Below are 21331 nucleotides of genomic sequence, written 5' to 3'. Positions count from 1 at the left end.
CCATTTCTATATCCCATTATTTTAGCAAGATATTATTTGATATTTATTTATCATCCTACCTTGTATGGGCAAAGGCAGTTCCTAAAATAACTGGCATCATAACGAATTTCTACACTTTTAAATTAAGTTATTAACGCAATTTTCACATAAAAAAAACACCTTTTACGACTCCCATTCTATCGACTCTTTCTTTTAATTTTAATTACAGTGCCATTAATAAATCAATGTTTCCACTACCGTACAGGCACCTTACCGTATAATTATATGTACTAGAAACAAAGTTCGTAAGCAGCTATATTATTTTAATGAATACTTATAGTGATAATTAAAACACGCGTAAATAACTGTTTTTCACTATAACTAGTAAATATGTTATTAACCTCTTTAATAGTTTTAATTAGACACTAAACGAAACAGGCTGTTTTATACCGTGCACCGTGCAATGCGTTGAAGAGTAACTTACTGTTAAAATGAAGAAATAAACGAAACCTCTATACTTGGTCAAGCGTGAAACAGATATTTTAGCGGGGTTCCGTCTGTAAAAATACAGTAGAATCCGGATATAACGACCTTCAAGGGACCGACGATACTATGTCGTACTAACCGGACGACGCACAAAACGGACGGATTATTTCTTAAGTACATAACTTAACTTGTACATACATACATAACTTACGAATACATATTATTATCCTCTTATATATAAAAATGAATTGATGTTCGTTAGTCTGACTAAAACTCGAGAATGGCTGGACCGATTTGGCTTATTTTGGTTTTAAAATGTTCGTAGAGGTCCAGGGAAGGTTTAAACGATACGAAATTTGTTGGGTCAGCTAGTCTTATATATAAAAACTAGCTTTTGCCCGCGACTTCGTTCGCATGGAATAGTGACTTCCGGCATATTTTTGGTTTGACCAATAGATGGCGCTATATGTCCGGATTTTTTTTTTTTAATATTTTTTTAAAATAAAAACTATCCTATGTCCTTTCTCAAGTTCCAAACTATGTTTGTACCAAATTTCACACAAATCGGTTCAGTAGTTTAGGCGTGAAGAAAAGACAGACAGACAGACAGACAGAGTTACTTTCACATTTATAATATTAGTTAGGATGAATTGCTGTTCGTTAGTCTGACTAAAACTCCGGAATGGCTGGACCGATTTGGCTTATTTTGGTTTTAGAATGTTTGTAGAGGTCCAGGGAAGGTTTAAACGATACGAACGCGGGGCGGGGGTGCGAGTGCGTAGGTAAACAAAACATTGCGCGTGTGTCGTTTTAACCGGACGTATTATAATAAATATTGGTCGCTATAAGCAGTTGGTCGCTTAAACCGGAGTCGCACTAAACGGTTATATTGTCTTAGTAACTATATACGAAACCTAACTTGAGTAAAGATTATCGTCGCTAAAACCGAATAGTTGTTATAAGCGAAGTCGTTATATATGAATTCTACTGTAGTTATAATTTTCTAAATATTTTGAAAATAAAATCTAATCATTTAAATACTAGAACGCGTTTTTTTGGTTTTTAAAGTATCAAAAACTTACCTAAATATCAAGTTTTTTTGATGTTTGTTCAATTTCACTACGATGATTTTAGACACGGAACACTAGCTCCGGTTTTTCACTTTCGATTTAGGTATCTGCAACCGCAAACAAAGAATTTATGAGCAAGAAAGTAACGGCTATTGCAATAACTTACTGTTTCGATGTAATTTAATAATATTATTTATTTAAAAGACTTTATGCACATCGTACAACGTTAACGCCTTAGGCGTTCTCTACTATAATTATTTGTTTATATTATTAAAAAGAAATGGCAAGAGAGAAACATTAACAATATTGTATTTTGTATTTTATCGTTCAGTGCAGTGAAAAGAAATAATAACTAAAACAAAAAAAAATGTATAATTATTAATAATATTACCTACATAAAAAAATTACATTTATTAATTCAGTCTAGTCAAGACACTAACAACTCATTAGTCCCATGTCCCGATCTGGCAGGTATACGGGGCTTGGGCTTCGCTATATACATAAATGTTTCTAAAGGTTTTCTTCACGCTACTTCACTAGACTGAACCCTAATAAACAGCCTACTAGCATTCCCGTGCGTACATCAAAGAATTTGTCATAAATAAATCTAATACGCTCGATATAACGTTTTACTAATGAATTATTTATACATACATATGTATATATTTTAAAAACAACATCGGTTTGATCAACGGTAATTTCTTTCTTGTGATTTAATGGTTTAGGGTATTTCACACGATCTTAGGCGTATGGGATTACGATAAAAAATTCCGTACCGTAAAAGTACCTTTTAACCTGGGGCCCGATTCTCCTAAGTTAATAATGTCAAAATCGAATAGAAATAGTTTTAACCACATCGGGCAAGACCAATCGTATTCCAACGACATACGATTGGTTTGCGATTGATCTGCTGTTTTGGTGATTTTATTACAATCATATATTATATTACAATCACATTGCAATCGTAAATCATTTGCAGACAAAATGATATCATACGCTTTAATCGTAATTGAGTCGGGATTGGATCTCAGTCGAATGTGAATCGTATGTCGTAAAATTAGGAGAATCGGGCCCTTGGCAGTGGATGCTGGTTCAAAAGTATGGGTCTGACGGAATAATCGTGGGACCGTATCACATTGCTATTGGTAAACGGGTTGGTGACTGTACATTAGTTGAACATTAAATTTTGTATCGGCGACCGAGAGCAATAGTGACTTATGGTTATGGTAATGGAAACTTGCTGTTTGAAGGTTTATGCGTTTTGAATTTGTAGTGTATTTCTTCTACTTTTCTCAAGTACCTTTGACAATCACAGTTTTTAATCACTTAGGTACATGTAAGTAGGTAAGTAATTATTGCGAATTCTCCAACTGTGCAAATTATCAAATTCTCAAATTCTTCCACAAATTGAAAGATTCTTTCATTAAATGGAATTATAGACATAACTTTGTTACTGAAGGCTTTTTGATTTTAGAATCAAATAGCGGAGTTCCACACAATATCAAGATATGTTCATAGAATATCTGTCTCCCCTTTCGTCGGTCTTAAATGATTAGGTGCTTCCCGTAACGCGTGTTTGATGATATAGCAATATCTGATTACAGGCGAATGATTGGCTAAGCTTCTATTAGACACAGCTAAGTATACAGGAAGAGGATCTGCCCCACGCATGATGATCAAAGCTATGCCATGTCCTATAGATTTTATAATAACCTTTTCTATAGCAAACCAAGATTCTATTAAATTTTAGCAACTGTGTTCAAAACAGTAAAAATGCTTGATTGCGTCTTGAAAGTCATTTATTCATTCAGAAATAGAGGCGTGCCATATACCTAGCAAATTAAAAATACTGTAATTATATTCCCGTCAACGTAGGAATCGAGGACTTCCCACTTCCCATGGGAAATGTTAGATAGTTTCGTACACTCACGAACTCAAGTAGGTAAATAATAACTCCTCGTCGTCGCACGCTATTTGCCGTAATTTTAATGTCACACGTTGCAGAAAGATATTTACTTTACACCTTGTTTTAAACTTTTGTTTAACGGTATTTTTTTGTTATTTTAGTGTTTTTAGTTCCAATTAAAGTTATGAACTTATTGACTTTGATGCAATAGGTATTATATGTTACATTGTACTCAATACTCAATAACTTTATTGCATTCCATAATGTGTACAGGCTGGTGGGTAAAATTAAAAGAAACAATTATGGACCCTGTCCTGGAGAGGACGAAGAGCGCTTTTTAAACATAATAATATTGAATTAAATGTCATCTAATTGTAGTAGGTAAGTACCTATAGAAGTCCAACAGTTTGATAGCATTGGGTCTGCCTAATCGAGGTAACATGAGATTCTAGAAAGTCACAATTAAAAAACTATCTATCTCAAAAAATCTTCACAAAAACGGAAATAGTATTTATACGTTTGCTAAAATTTAAAGACATAATGTGTTTAATTAATCACCGATCCGTATGCCAACAGTGATTAAAAAATTTCGAAGCTATTAACTGTCCAGTGGTCTGGGCAATTAAGTATCACCGTTTAACTATCAAAATTTATATAAAAACGTGACGATGACACCTTACCTACCTAATTTTTTGCGCTTAATCATAGAAAGTATGATTAAGCATTTATTATACCTAACTATGAATTCTTGTATGAAACGCTACTTATCCATTTACATGTCGAGAAATTATGATTGATTTAAAGAAAGTAATTAATGAGTCACTTGGATAAAAATAGCTTTAGAACAATGTTGATTTATGTGTCTCTTTCTTTTTGCATACTCATGTATTGTACTAGCATTGGAAAAACTACAAAACAACTTGAATTTCCGCTAATCGATACTTTGTGTTGAAAATGAAACAACTGGTTCGCACAGTTGATATTCTGCTACTTATTCCATAATATTTAAGGAGTTGGACACATACACACACACATATAACATAATCACAATAATAATGCTCATTCTTATGTAGGTACGTAGGTAAGTATCCATTTGTCTTACCCGAAGATAATGGTCCTACCGTCTGATTGGTTTAAATTCCTGAAATATTCAACATACCTACTGTGAAATGTAAAAAGTGTGTTCATAGGCATAAATTGATTTTACAACTTAACTGTACCCCGAATTAATTTTCTAATAGGCCCGTCATAAAAATTAAGCCTATGGAGCGATAAAGTTATATTTTTTTTTATATTCTGACCATAAATTAATAATATGATTAGTCAAACAAATTAAGAGACGATGTAAATTTTAGCACACTTCTTTTTAAAATTACGCATACATTGCTGCTTATTAGAGAGATATATTTTGACATACTTCACGGTGATATTTATGAGCACTCAATGATCGAAATAAACAAAATATATATTAGTTTAAATATTCATAAAGCGCTATCGATAAGAGCATCGCTGACCCAATTCCCGTAACCGCTAGATTTTCGAAAGTATTTAATTTTAGCTAGCAATACTGCTTTTCATATTTTTAGTGCTCGCTTTCCCCTATTTCAAAGAGTGTTCAGAAAAGCTGATCGATTTTGATTTCAAAATAATCGATATTGAAATCCTTTTTACGATTGATTCGCAATGATGGTCTTGAATTGTGGGAAGCAAATTACGGTTTAAGTTTTCATATCGACTAAGATTATAATGAAAACAAAATCAAATGAAACTATTTGTTTATGTAAATTCATGGTATCTTCAGGGCATGCCATAAAGCTTTTTAATTGAATTCAGTGTCATGGATACTTTTTTTAAGTTTGGTATTTTATCGATCTCATATAGATCAAATGCAACGTGACCAATCGCCCAGTGGGAAAGCACATTTTTCTCTAATATATCGCCGCATAATGAATATTTAAATATATAGTTTTAATAGCTTTCAACAGCCTTCTAGCGACCTTCACGAGGCCACCATATGACAGAACGGGATTTTATGTTTTTCTACCATAATATTATTTATCATATTCATATTTTTTACGACTAATCTAGTAGAACTTGACAGTTTTCTTTTACAACTGCGTTTAGTGCAAGTTTTCTCGCCACGATAAGAGTAACGAGTAATGATAACTGTTGTTTCGAGTAACCACAAAAAATAACAGTTGCATTAAAGATGCAATCAGGACTGGCTCGACAAGTGTAGGTAACGCTCCAAAAAGTGTTACTATGACTAGGTGTTAGTACTACAGAAAGCGGTAAAGACGTGTTCATATGTACCATCAAGTTTAGTCAGTCATTAAAACCTATGTGGACGCGGCTGCACTAGAACTAGATTAGGTAGGTACGCCGCAATTTTCTTGTTGTTTTTCATAAGGATTATGAAAAGGACATGTAGATAGGTTTGATACGTGTTTTTATAAGCAAGTGGAGAATCAGTCTTCTTAAGTCGTGTACGATATCGCAATGTCTTAAACTTATAAAAAGATCTTATATCCATATCATCCCGTTTTTATTTACATTTTCTCAAGGGTAAACAAAACTTCAGTGAACGATTTCATGAACGATTGTATAATATTTCAAATATTGATTGTATTGCGTTATTAAGGCGTCAAAGAATTTTGTTTTGCTTGTTTATTATTGCTAATTGCTTTATTATTGTTAAAATATGGTTATTTATTATAATTAGGTTCTTAAATGGCCTAGTTTTTTGTTTATTTGAATAAATTAATTAATTGGTGCCCTACTGCCCTCAGATGTATTTTGAATTTTCAGATTTTTAATCCGTAAAATTATTCAAATACGCACTAATATTTTTTTTATTAAACAGTATGAATATATTGTAATAAAAGTTAAAATTAAGTTAAAGTTAACAGTACTACTATATATCTGAATATATTTTCGAATAGATTGTCATATCATCAACTACTAAACAGAAAATAAATATTATTGAAATAACACGCTATAAAATAAGCAGTTTCAAAATAACAGTTTGTCCAAAAAAGGCTGTGAGCAGCTTTTTAAATTCGGTTTTTATTTCAAAACTGTATTTTTCAGCTTTCTAGAACGGTATATTTTTTTTGAAATACGCATTGAAACGAATCCTGAGACCAGTTACAAATCTAGATAATTTTTTTTTTTGTAGTTAATATGAATTTTATTGATTCTGTTTTATTGCAATTTACCGTGTGTTTCAGGCAATTACTTATAATGATTTTAGAATTATTCAGTAAATTGCGTACGGCATACTGCAGCAAAAAAATAAATCACTTTAGAAGATTCCGTTTTCAGAAACTGTTAAAAAAAATATTATTCTTTAACTCTAAGTGTATTCCTAAGGCATTTTTTCATTTATTAAATTGGCTAAAATTATGTTTTTTTTTATTATCTGTGTTTAAAAAAATAACTCTTTTATTTCTAAACGCGTGAACAGTTTATTTAACTGACTACTTAAAGCCGTTAAAATTTAGATTACACTTAACTTGTCGCTTCGACTATCGGAGATTCTTAATAGCTCATCTTTTATTCATAAACTACAGTATCATAAAGGGCCGACCACACGTGCTATTTATCGCCATCGACACGTCCAGTAGAAAGTAAGAGAGAGATCGAACTAAATAAGTCTATAACGCTGTCCCTTTTTAGCATTGGAATTCTATAATCAAAACCATATTTTCCAATGTCAAACTGTGTTCCACTTAGATTAATTAAATTTTCATTTATTGATTAAATAGTTAAGTAGGTACACATATCGATGACTTGGAGTGAAATCTCGTGTGTGGAAGTGTGAAGTGTAAGCTTTTCAGAAGGATAAAATAGGGTTTGCTTTAAAGAGAAGTGATTAAAATATATGTAGCAAAAATTTTACTTCCGAGGTTTTCATCACTCTAGGAAGACGATGTGTAGATGAGTTCCAGTTGATAGTTGACTCGCCGCGACAAAACGCGCGATGTTTGTTCCGTGTGTAGAAGCTCTTATAAATGTCTAAGATAGCTAATCATTGTTTGACAGGTAAACTGCGACGCTGTCATGTCCCTACATTTGTTTTGACATTTATAGGGTACAAAGATGTATTCATTTGCTTTTTAGATTAGTTTGATTTTATCTGATTTATTTGAATTTTGTAATGTTTTCCAAATTTTCAGCTGGTGATGTTATTTATTAAGCTTCTAAAGAATATTTATAGGCGTTTAATATAGGTATGTAATATTTCAAAGAATTTTAAACATTCGAATGGTTCAAAGTTTTGTAAATTAGTTTATTCCCACGAGCTTAAAAAAATATTAAAAATAAACATATTTTTCCTTCCAGCTTTGCAAGAAAAAAAACTGTTATTTTTTCTTGTACTTATTTCGTTTTTTCAACCTTTAGAGCGCTCAGGACTAATCTTCCTTACTTTATGGTATTGCGTGTAGGTATCTAAAACGGATCGGGAAATATTATTTCTTTTAATTAAATGTTAGGTTAGTAATGATATTAAATAATTCAATCTTCAATCGAACAGCATTTTAAAAATTAAATAAAAGTAACCATCGTTACTATAATTTGAAATTTAAAAGTTGCTGATAGAGCTATCTAAAAACCAATTAACTCCTATAATACTAACCACTAACTACCTAAGCTTGAAATTATCAAGCTTGAAATTAATTAAGTACTTAAGAGCCAAATTTTGATTTCCTTGCAATCGAAAAGGCCGCACCCTACAATCAACGGGTCCGTACCGATCTCTGATTTATTATAATATTAATATTCATTATTAAAAATAATTATACACCGTGATTTCATTAGACATGTTTATAAGGCTACTTTTTCGTGATTAATTTATTCAAAAGAAATCAGTAGGCCGTTATTTGAATTGAGGCGTAAGATAGATGTACGGTACCGCTTTAATTTTGCCAAAGAAAGTGTCTCGGTGAGTTATGGGCTCTATTTATCTATGAGAAGAGAAAACTCTATGGAGTATTTGGGTACTTTTCGTGCACGAAAGAGTTTGAGGTCTGTACTTTTCGACAGAAGCTGGGTATAAAAAAAATATTAATCAGCGGGTTAGCAAGTTATATGATACGATCGCATGATTTGATATAATAAAATTTCAATCAGAGGGAATGTCATGTTCAAAAAAAATTACAGAGACTCCTTTGAAATATGATGATTATATTATGTTCACATTTTTTATTAATTCTCATAGCTTCTAAACACTAAAATAATAAATGTACCGATTGGCCCCCAACCGAGTCACGCTATGGTTCAAAATTATTCATACATGAGTAGACATATGTAAGGGCTTCCTAACATAAAAACAAGTTTATCCATAACGGTTCAAAATTAAAAATTAGTTTTTAATGTTTTTAAATTAACTCGTTTTAAGTTAATCTGTCAGTTGATTTATAGGAGATAGTTTGAGTCAAGTAATTTGCTATCGTGACAAGCTATCAAGAAAAACCCAAACAGACTTAATTTCTTTAATCGTTTTGATCAATACACTATCTTGTCAGAGGTAATTTCTATATGCAACCTCCTATCAATACTGTTTATTATAAAGCTTTAGATTTTTTTGTTTGAATGCGTTAATCTCACGAATAGCAGAACCGATTTCGAAAATCTTCCATTGTTACTTAGCCCATTTTTCAAAAAAGGCTATAAAGGCTAGAGAAATTGTACCCGCACTCGTATAAAAATACGGGTGCGGGTACCATTTCCCTAGGAACGCATGAAGAATTGCCTGAAACAGCTAGTACCTATCTCTATATGCCTGAAAGTCTGACAATCAAACACAAATCAAAAATGTCACCCCATTTTTACAATATTGGTGCAATACCTTAAGCCTTCATAAAGCTCCAAGCTCCAATTCTCAAGTACCAAACAAGAAATGTTTGCACTACTTTCATACATTATTATGTCACTGTTATACCATAAGTGATTAAATTCGATCAAGTTCTTTCAACTGGTTCAACTCGTTTAAGTGAGCTTGTAAATTAATTTAACATTACACACGTAAGTTGAACGTAATTGACTTGATACTAATTTGTGAATATTAAGAGTTGAATGTAATTTTATGGTCCGTTGAGATTATCGATGTAAGGTTAGGTAATGTTTGTAAGTGCAGTGTTTAATTGATTTCGCGTTAGAAGTAAATAGGTGATTTGTATTGGTTTAATGACTTATTGTCGTGCTTTAAGTTCCTGCTCTTTTATTATTAGAGGTTAGACTTTTCAAGCCTTATTGCTCACTTAGGTCAGAGAACCAATGCACCTGGCTCCGCTCCGTTTGAGAGCAAACGAGCTTCCAAAAATATTTTCGCTTTTGTGGAAACTAAGTCCTTAACCTTAGCCTAAGTCCAACATTGAACTCCGCATATACGTACTGACCACCTATTACGTATAGTCCAAAAAAAATGGTAAAAAAGGCTATATCTGCTACTTCTTAGTTACCTAATATTAATTAATATTTTAGTATAGTGACCCAAAATATCACTTACAAAACTTTACTTACGCAACTATTTTCTTGATACGGAAGAAAAGACGAAGCGTCATTTGCATTAAATGTTGGTTAATCGTGATCTTTTCACAAGTGATTTGGTTATATTAGAAACGGGGAAATAAGTATAATAACTCCTCGAATCCCTTAACGTTGAACAACGATTATTATGGTGATATTTCCGAAGTTCCCTTTAGAGTTAGTGATTCCTCATAATAAAAGAATGTGTAATAGAAATAGGTATGTTACTTAATTAATTAAAACATAAAAAAAACATGCAGGCATTTACTTTACAAATTAAACGCGTGAGATTTAATTAATATTCTGAACAAACTAGTGGTTCGTTTCTAAAATACGATTAAACTAACTTTACTATCTGCCACGCACGTCTATAAACTTCTTCGAAAAATGCTATTAAGTATCATAAAGCACCGCAGATATTTTTGAACTACTGTTTTTGAATGTTAACCACGCTTCGGCCTCAAAAAAGGCGTGTGAATCTAATCAAGGTGTGGTCGTAAAATAATTGACTGCTATTAAAAAACATTAAAAAAAGCTATTGGGAAAGATTTTAAGATCCAAAAATACGACTTTTAAATCGACTTTTTTTTAATATGGGATATTTTTAAGTTTTGCACAATCGACCCTGCGTATTGCAAGAATGTGTAATGTGATCGAAGGTGAACCGTTTTTAAAAATGAAAGTGTACCGCGAAATTAAAGCAGAATATTGTATTTTAATTATATGTACTTATTAAAATCATGTTACCCACTCACATTTCTTGAAAGATGTTGAAATCTTTCCCTCGATGGTTTTGTCAAAAAAGTGGAGTTTCAAAAAACTTGTACTTACCTACTAATTAAAATTAAGTCTAAATAAGTAATTCGTGTTTCCAGAAGTAGGTCGAGTAGATCTACATTGTTTCTTTAGAAAAAAATTAAATGCTCAAAAGTTCACATTGCAATCATTAAGTGTTCCAGTGTCGATAAAATATGCCCTTCTCTATTACAGTGTTCTGTATTAACCAACTTCCCAAAAAGGAGAAGGTTCTCAAATCGGATGTTTGTATTTTTTGTTTATTTCAATTGTTTCGAAATGGTAAACTACTTCCTCATACTCTTCGTCACCCTCTGTCAAATCTAACTATGATTACATTATACTCATTTGCTACTAACATCATTATATACCTTGTGTTGTGTAAACAAGTGTTGATATCATTATTATCGTTATATTGTCCTTTTGTTATTGTTTAGATTTTTTGTTTGCGTGGCTAGGTAGCCATGTCATCAAAATAGTGATACAAATTGGACTATTTATTTTGTTTAGAGAAGAATGTTTTGAATAATTTGAACATACATAATGTATGTAGTATACTTAATACGTTAAGTTTAGCCGCTAGAAAGCGCCAGCATACAAAAACTACGAAAAATAACAGAGACTTTTGAACATCACAAAATACAAAAAGGAATTCAGAAAATGGAGAATTCTCAGTTGTCAGTCAATTTACACACAATAGCAACAAAGCTTTCCGAGTTGATCACAATCGGCAACAATTAAACACAACAACAGACAAGCAACAGAATTGTCAGACAGACAGACACCTTTAATGGAACTTCAATATCGAGAATTAACATCGACCCCAGCAAAAAAGTAATCAATTGCTTTACCAATACCTTAACGGTCTTCTTTGAATATGGTACTTTTGGAACCAACAGTAGTGTTAAGCAGGTAATCATTTTCATTATTCCGTTTGACTTTTGCCGACCTTTGAAAAGGTACCTACCGTTATCCATACCGTTCCATTTATAGCTATAGTTCATCTCTTAATCGCACTTCACATGTTTAGAAAACGTAAATTGATGGATCAAAAGCCTTATCTATTATTTGATTGGTCTAAAAGTTTCATGTGTTATAATGTGATGGCGGTCATTCGTCGAGGAGATAATAGGCATCGTTCTTCATAACTGCCCATTTGCTGACTATAAAACATCGGTTGAATATCAATGATGTAGGAGATATCAGTAGCGTTGTGCGTTATGATATTAATGAAGTGTTTCAATATAGTGGCCGTTTAGTTTACTACTACCATTAATTTTGAGCTATAGACTTCAATAGGTACGAGAGGAATTTCTGTTGCGGAAGACTTAAAGAACGTTAAAAGATATGGAGATTTTTTACTACACCATTGTAACTTGACTCAAACTCTTTTCTCTATTTTGGATAACTAGGCCTTTTACAGAAATGGTTCTAAAATACGCATTCAATTATGTTGTATAGATTACAAACATGCAAACAATCAGACAGTTCTGTCGAGCACTCCTTCATTATACTAAACAACTGCTCAAGGCCTAGTTAGAAGTAAAGGGCGTAAACACTTAGGTGCAGTAACTAGCATCCTCGGTATCAAGGGCACATGGGCTTGGCGAGGCGGGAACGCATTGCTTTCAACGAAGTTTTGTACTGGCACTGTCTGCCTGCAGCTAGACTTGGCAGTATGTAGTTTAGATGTAAGTGTAGATAGTAAAGGTCAATTTGGAGATTGATGATGTCGTTGTGATGCAGAATAGAGGGTCTTTGCAAGATTTGCTATTGTTATTTCTAATTTTGAAGGTGGTCTTTGAGACACTTAGCCCAGCATGATGATCAATAGGATCAAGGGGTAACCCAGCATCCAGGTGTTATTGATTTTAAAACTTCTTTGTGTTCGAGTAGAACAAGTAATAGAGACATCAGAATAAGATTGACCGAGACTAATTCTGATGATGATCGTGATGATAAAATAGAAAAAACTACAAATTGTTTCAATACCTGTTTGGCTCTGAGCTGGAGAGCACATAAAACTATCGATGCCTTTGGTCGATAATTCTTAGATCTTTGACAATTTACGGGTTCGATAAGTGTCACCAAAAGGTATCGTATTACGGTTGGCATGTTAAACATGTTCTGATGCAATAAAATCCCACATTCCACGGTGAAATATATATCGTAATGCCTTGACAGATCATAAAAGTTCTTCATCTTCATTTAGTCATAACAAATCATAAGAAGCCGTAACCATTCCATACGCTTCTGATTCAGATGATGAATTTTCAATTCTGCCTTCAAGCTATACATTATTCATCTGAGAAGATTTGAAATTTGAGCCACCCATAACAGTTTCCAATATCACGTCGTTACAGATGAAACGTAGATTTAATGTTTGCTGTACATTTTCAATTCTGGGGTCACCGAGCTACCAAACTAATCATCTCCAATTTTCTATAAATCATATTAAACCGGTACAGTTTTGATGTTTACTGCGTGAAATTAATATATGTGTCCAGATGTTCGGTTTCGGTAACGGTATGAATTTGTTTATTGATTGTAACAGGTCTAGTGGCCTATGGCCGAAAGCCATATTTATTAAGAAATGCTCTATCTTGTAACCTGTATACTTTACCGTTGATAATCTTTTTTTTTATACAAATTTATGCTTCGCTTGTAAAATGCCGATATTGCAACCAGAAGAAATAAATAGACAGAGATTTATCGAAATAATTTGATTGATTAGGTGTAGAAATGATCCTCAATTTGTCAAGTTGGATTAAGAAAAGCGCTGTTTGAGTACATATCACTATTCTACATGAAGAATTAGAAAATTATTCACACTCTTAAGCGTGCATTAGCCTATTATTGGGAAAGGTAATATTTCATTCAATTAATTAGGTGTAAGAGTAATGGCACAACGCATCACACACAACACACTGTTTTATACTGACTTAAGTGTAGCTTCGTAGGTAGTCGATCGATAATCTAGATACCTACTTGAATGTAAATATATTAACATAGCCTCTAAAATACAAAGATTACAAGACATGTAAGAACACTCAGTATTGTCTGAAACATCCAAAATCACATGGAAACATGTACCACCCAAATCGTCAGCATGAAAAAAAGATCCATCTATCTATGATGATGATGATGATGATGATGATGATGATGTCCTCCTAGCCGATTATCGGCTACGGCGGCTGTTCTCATGTAAGGAGATTAGCCAACTACGCAGGACATATTATAGTGCACGAGCATTTGCGCAGACACAGGTGCACTCCCTATTCCTTAACTCTCATAGCCCGATGGGACGGTAATCCGACACGATCGGAGAGAGATCAGGCGCAGGACCGACATTTACGTGCTCTCCGATGCACGGGTGTATCAATCACCAGCTTCCAGGCTCCGGGCTGCTTTGTGAAAGTCTTCTAAAACCCACAAAGCGATTTCGGCCCGACTCGGGAATCGAACCCGAGACCTCGTGCTCAGCAGCCGCGCTTGCGACAGCTAGACCAACGAGGCAGTTGATCTATCTATACTACTATCCCAACATCCCATTGTATTTTTATCTAAATCTCTCTAAACTAGACAAACAATAGATCAGGTAGCGCCAACGGTGGCGACAGATCAAAGATAACATCTTAACAAATCAGTGATATTTAAAAACCAATCGATAACAAATGACCATAGAAAAACTCTAAACTCCATTGTATAAATCAAGCATCTCATTATGTAAATATTCGGAAGTTGACTGCCATCATCAAAACAATAAAACTAATAACGGCAATCATTTACAGCCTATTGGCAATCAGATAATTTGTCAAAGACCCAATGGCCCGGAGGCATAAGAATCGCTTTGGGCCAGAAAACAATAAGACCACTGTATCTTGACACTTTACAATAGCGCTGCTTGCTAAGACAAAAGTCCTATTCCAACCAACCCATCCACTCGAAATGTTAGTTCTACATTTTTCCGTGTGTCAACTTACACTGGTGCTTCTAGAGGTTGGGACGGCATTTAACCCATGACCTACCATACTAGACAATTCACACCCACGCCACGATAATGCGTGAACAACTCTATTGGTTATGGCCTTTTAATGGAGACTGATGAGTTTCGGATGCTAGAATATGTAAAAGGTTTGACCCTTTGTTGGTAGCAGAATTTTAAGTAGGCATTTCTTTTGAACCTACCGCTAAGAACATGTAAGCTACAATAATAAATTGAGTAACGTTTGTAACTTGCAGGATTTTTCTTTTCAGTCCAAGTATTCATATTTTGAACTATGAATCAGTGTCTGGCCCAGCTCGATAAAAGTCTATTTGGCATAGTTCGAAAGAATCACTTTTTCTTTAGAATTCAAATGACTGTTTTAGTTAATAATTCGCTGTAAATCTTTATTGGTTTTCTCCTAAAGCGAAAATTCGTTAACCCCGTTAATAACCCAGTTAACTTCAAACCTATTAGGCCTACTCATGTTTATTAAAAAATAAACTAGTTAAATGACAAACAGTTTGGGTTCGAAAATCACAAGTCGTTAATAAGTAGGTCGAATTTTTGAGGTGGCTTATGATGATACTGGCATGTAGGTAATTTGTCCGCATTTTAATAAATTACTCATTTGCATAAAATATAGTTCCGAGACTCAAGTAAAAAAAAAAAAGTTCCGAGACATCATTTCCACTTACCTCTGCCGCTAAAAATATTAACTGGAGGGAAAATAAGCCTAAACAGCTTCAGTTTTCATAAATGTACAAAACCTATTAAATAAAGGTCGGTTTGATTGAATCTAACAGGATTTTCCGTAATGTGGGTGCATATAAAAACGAAAGTCTTGCATAGATAGATATGCAGATTTAGAAAAATACAATTTATTCAAGCTGGGTAAAAGTGGATTTTAGCGAAAACTGTAATTTCGGTGTCGCGTAACTGGTTTCATTTAATTTCCGAGTTCATATGAATAATTAATATTTCGATACTAAGATTTCGAAAGCGTTTAAATATTCGGTCGTGATATTTTCTCTGTAGAGTTCATTTATATTTCTAACATTAATCATGAATATTTTATTTTACTTATTACATACTTACCTACTATTTCGTTTTAGCATAATTTGTTATTTGGATATTTAATTCGTTAAGGCCGAATATTTTAGTCAAATTAGTGGTTTAACATTTACCGTTATTATTTTATTTTTTAGATGATGATGATGAACACGGCTGTTGGAGGAATGGCAAACATGTTTGTTGAGTACAACGCCATCTGGCGGTTGAGAACAATATGACAAACAAAGCTTATCTTCGTATTGGTTCGGTGTCGGGGCGCGAGATGGCGCGAATATTACTCCTGGTGCTGGCGGCAAGTGCGGCGGGAGCTTCCAGCACTATTGAAGAGGTGGCACTCATGAACATCACCAGATATTCCAATGGAGATTTTTTCTCTCTTAGAGGTAAGTTCCTTTCAACATGATATTTAAAATACATAATAAATAGTCACGATGATAAGATTCAAGGAATTAAGTAAGTTTCAGCCAGCCAAACAAAAAAAAAAGTTTTCAACCTATTCTGATCTTATTTTTACCTATCTATCATTATGCCTTTCACTACTAAAAATATCTAGCCCTAATTGACATCTGTGTTTTATTTTTGCAGGGACTGATTGCGGCCCCACGCGTTGTATGGAGGTGTCCCACGGGACCGCTCTATCAGCCATGGCCGATGAGAACATGGGTTGTCGCTGTCAATGTCGAAGTGAGACGCCCGCCTTCCGTGAGGATCAGCACTCGTGTGTCAATCATATTGATGGTAAGTTCTAAGTGACTTCAAGAAACTAAAACTGGCCATCATTTTCTGAGACATTTCTCTACGGCGTTTGAGTCAGATGACTGTAGTGTTAAATTGTATTTTTTTACATAAAAATCGATCTAAATGATAGTTAGATAATTATCTTGGATATATAGGTACTTAAATTATGTAAAATACTTATTATAACCCTTCCTTGGTCAAAGGCTAGAGTCAGACGCGATTAAATGACGAGAACGATCACATAACGCGGTATGCATTGACAATGAGAAAGGGTCAGAGAAATGGAACTTGATAATGATGGTCTATTATTAACACTACCTATATTTGTCACTGCATAGATTTAAGACAGTAGGTTTTATTAACTTTGGTTTGACCTGAAACTGTTTATTTTTCTTTCAGAATGTCTGATGGCAAGCTTCGGCCGCGGTGCGACAAAACCACAAATCCCATTTGTTTATTTACCTCTGAAAGGGCAAATAATTTATCCCTCCAAAGAAATTATTTTTACTGGTAAGAAAAAATATAACTTTTAAAACTAAAAAGAATCTTCCGATACCGCGAATCGAACCCGAGCCTCCTGGGTGAGAGCCAGGTATCCTAGCCACTAGACCATATCGGATATGAGTAAACGTTCGAAATCAAGTATTTTATTCCACTAAACTGTTGGATTATATAAAGCAAAAACTAATACCCCTAACTTTCGATAACATTGTTCTTTGTTCTATCTGAACAATCTACTGTTTATTTAACTCTACACACACTGCGTCACGGGATCTTGTTAGACGGACGTATTGCTTCCAAGTACCATTTAAAGTATAGAATAAATATTTCAATATCAAATTAGTATATTATTTCTTTTAATCCAATACCTCCTATAGGTTATGGGCCCAGTGCGAAAAAGGACATTTAGTAGTGAGAACATTCAGTAGTGCGTAGTGACAGTAAAGTGCATAGTTGTAAATAAAAATAAAGTTGTGACAATGGAAAAAGTGAAAAGAAACATTAAGCCTTTTAATGGAGAAAAGTACAGTGTATGGAAATTTAGAATTCGTACACTGCTTTCAGAGTTAAACTTGCTCAGTGTTATTGACGAAGAAATTCCTGGAACGCGATCCGCTGAGTGGGAAAAGAATAATAAGGCAGCCAAAAGTATTATAGTCGAATATTTGGCGGACTCATATCTTAATTATATTAATGAAAATGGGACTGCTCAAGCAGTTTTAAACATTTTGACGCGATCTATGAAAGGAAAAGTGTAGCAACTCAATTAGCGCTGAGAAAACAATTATTGGGATTAAAATTAAAAGCCGATATACCCTTGATCAAACACTTCTCAACATTTGACGATCTGCTGACAGAATTATCAGCTGCTGGAGCTAAATTAGAGGAAACGGACAAAGTAGCTCATTTATTACTTACTCTCCCGAATACATATGATGGCGTTATCACTGCAATTGAGACACTATCTGAAGAAAATATCACTCTCGGTTTTGTAAAACTAGACTATTAGATCACGAAGTAAAATTAAAAACGAGAGTCGTGATACCAGTTTAAAGATACTCCATGTTGAAGAAAAATATAATAAAACAGATACAATCGCACAAAACAAAACTATTTGAAGAATACAACATTCAAGAAAACAAACAAACAAAAATTTGTGAAATGTCATTACTGTGGACGCAAAGGACACAAGAAACAGGATTGTTTCTATTTCAAAAGACAGACAAATATACAAAACAATGCCCCAGAAAGGACAAGACAAGTCCAAACTATTGCCCTGCAAGAGGGAACGACCTCGAATTCTTCTTTTTCAGGATTTGCGTTCATGACAAGCGCATACCATTATGAAAAAGACCACTCGACAATTAAATTCCTATTAGATTCAGGAGCGTCTGATCACATCACAAATAGAGATGATCTCTTCACATCGTTTGAATGTTTAAATCCTCCTTTAAAAATTTCAGTAGCTAAAAACAATACATTTATTTCAGCAACTAAAAGGGGAAACATAAATCTTATCAGTCAAACAGGAGTGCAAGGAATACTTACAAATGTATTGTTCTGTGCCGAAGTACCATATAATTTAATATCGGTATCAAAGATGCAGCAAGCAGGATTCACCATAATATTTGATGACAAAGGCACACAAATTACAAAGGAAGGTAAAATCATCATGAAAGGTAAGACATTGAATAATCTTATAGTTCTAGAGTTTAAAATACCAGTAATAAAAGGGAATCCGCTTCCCAAGCATGTTATGTTAATGAAAATAAATATGAATTATGGCATCAACGCCTAGGACATATAAGTAAAACTAAATTCCTGCAGTTAAAATGTCATAATATGATTGATGACTTAGATGAAATAAATACCGTAACTCCAAATGATAAGTTGTGTGAAGCATGCATAAATGGGAAGCAGACTCGCCTGCCTTTTAATAAAGTTAAAGACAAAAGTTACATTAAACGCCCTCTGTTTATTGTGCATTCAGATGTTTGTGGTCCTATAACACCTCCAACAATAGATAACAGAAATTATTTTGTTTTATTTGTTGATGAATACACACATTATTGTGTGGTGTATATGTTAACTTACAAATCAGAAGTGTTTACAGCTTTTAAAGACTATGTCGCTAAAAGTGAGGCTAAATTCAATTTCAAAGTAGTAAATCTTTATAGTGATAACGGTGGTGAATACTTATCCACCGAAATGAAAAACTACTGTAGAGAAAGAGGCATAAGCTATCATTTAACAGTTCCTAGGACCCCACAGTTAAATGGTGTTGCAGAACGTATGGTTCGCACAATAACAGAAAAAGCTCGTGCTATGTTAAATGGCACTAAAGCATCAAAACGTTTTGGGGAAATGCAGTTTTAACTGCAGTTTATTTAATAAATATTACGCCTACGAAAGCTTTAAGTCAATCAAAGACACCATACGAGATGTGGCATGATAGGAAACCAAGCGTTAAAAATCTCAGAGTTTTCGGTTCAACTGTATATGTTCATAATAAAACCAGTAAAACAAATTTGACAATAGGTCGTGGAAAGGAATACTGGTAGGTTATGAACCCAATGGTTATAAAGTTTGGAATACAGAATTCGAAAAATATGAAACTGTAAGGACGTTGTAATTGATGAGACTAATTTTATCGAATCTAGGCCTTCATTACGACCTGAACGGAGTAATAATACATATTCCCAAGACGAAACTGATAATGACTCCGTAACAAAATCAGTGTCTTATAAGTCTCATAGTTCTGGCCCTAAATCAGATAGCTCTCAATCTGATGAATGCAGTACAAGTAAAATTCGAAAAATCGGTAGTCATGAAATACCGAATGAACCTGAAAATGAATCTGAGAGTAGTTTGAAACACAAAAATCAGGATAAACCTGATGAATTTTTAAATTTACGAAGAAGTGAAAGACTGAAAACATGTTCGCGTAAATCATATAATGAAAATGACTATGATGTCTATAGTGCGTTATCCATCACAAGTAATATACCAAAATCATTAAATGAAATTAAATCTCTGAACGATAGGAATCAGTGGGAAAAAGCAGTCAGAGAAGAACTCAATTCTCTTAAGAAAAATAATACATGGACATTAGTACCAAAACCATTAAATAAAAATATTGTAGACTGTAAATGGATATTCACTATTAAAATGACGTTTCAGGTCAACCTTCAAGATATAAGGCACGTCTTGTCGCTAGAGGTTTCAGTCAAGAATATCTTAGTGATTATAATGAAACATTTGCACCAGTTGCTAGAATAGCAAGCTTTAGATTCTTAATTAGCTACGCAAATCAATATAATTTACTGATTCATCATATGGATGTAAAACAGCATTTCTAAATGGTACACTAAAGGAAGAAATCTACATGAAAGTTCCTGAAGGTGTAAAATGTAAAGATAATTACGTATGCAAATTAAACAAAGCTCTTTATGGCTTAAAACAATCAGCTAGATGTTGGTACGAAACATTTGAACAATGTCTCAAAGAAATAGGTTTTCAGAACTCCCCAGTAGATAGGTGTATATATATGAAAGGTAAAGGAGACATTTCTAAAAATATTTACGTAATCTTGTACGTCGATGATTTAGTTATAGCATGTGCAGATTTGCAAACAATGAATAATTTCAAAGCATATTTAATGACTAAATTCGAAATGACCGACTTACACGATATCAAATTATTTTTGGGCATTAAAATAGAGAGACACCATGATAAAATTACTTTAGACCAAAGTGCTTACATTAAAACCGTTTTGAATAAATTTAATATGAGTGATTGCAATCCTATAAACACACCGATGGAGCTTAAATTAAACTATGAAGCTCTTAACGCTGATAAGAAGTGTGACGCACCATGCCGTCACCTGATCGGTTGTTTAATGTACATTATGCTTTGTACGCGTCCGGACTTAAGTACATGCGTAAATATTTTAAGTCGGTACACAAATAAGAACAATAAAGAATTGTGGTTATGCTTAAAGCGAGTTTTAAGATATATCAAAGGCACAATTGATTTGAAGTTAACATATACAAGAAATAATTACAATAACATCCTAAGTGGATATGTCGACTCAGATTGGGGTGGCCACGATTGTAATGATAGGAAAAGCACTACTGGATATGTGTTTAAATTATTTGATCAAAATACAATTACATGGTGTACAAAGAGACAAACATCAGTAGCGGTCTCGTCTACTGAATCCGAATATATGGCTTTATATGAAGCTGTTAAAGAAGCATTATGGCT

At 33.6% G+C, this 21331-nt stretch overlaps 1 protein-coding gene and 1 non-coding gene across 4 annotated transcripts in view; one reads left to right on the top strand and one right to left on the bottom strand.

Moving 5' to 3' along the window:
• The window catches only part of LOC110370629 (uncharacterized), a 71907-nt gene that overhangs the window by 40811 nt on the left and 9765 nt on the right, over positions 1 to 21331 (top strand). For all 3 annotated transcript variants that reach the window (XM_064038189.1, XM_021326521.3, XM_064038188.1), the window contains exons 2-4: positions 15961 to 16209; positions 16412 to 16564; positions 16964 to 17074. In XM_064038189.1, the coding sequence (XP_063894259.1) occupies positions 16041 to 16209; positions 16412 to 16564; positions 16964 to 17074 (433 nt within the window). In that variant the 5' untranslated portion in view covers positions 15961 to 16040. The remainder of the gene's footprint in view (positions 1 to 15960; positions 16210 to 16411; positions 16565 to 16963; positions 17075 to 21331) is intronic.
• Trnae-cuc (transfer RNA glutamic acid (anticodon CUC)) lies at positions 17112 to 17183 on the bottom strand. The gene has a single exon. It is a non-coding gene; the product is annotated as a tRNA-Glu (tRNA).

This window comes from Helicoverpa armigera, chromosome 15, assembly GCF_030705265.1.
Source record: "Helicoverpa armigera isolate CAAS_96S chromosome 15, ASM3070526v1, whole genome shotgun sequence".
Lineage (NCBI taxonomy): Eukaryota > Metazoa > Arthropoda > Insecta > Lepidoptera > Noctuidae > Helicoverpa > Helicoverpa armigera.
The sequence above is the reverse complement of the archived record's forward strand: the minus strand, read 5'-3'. Positions and strand labels throughout refer to the sequence as shown.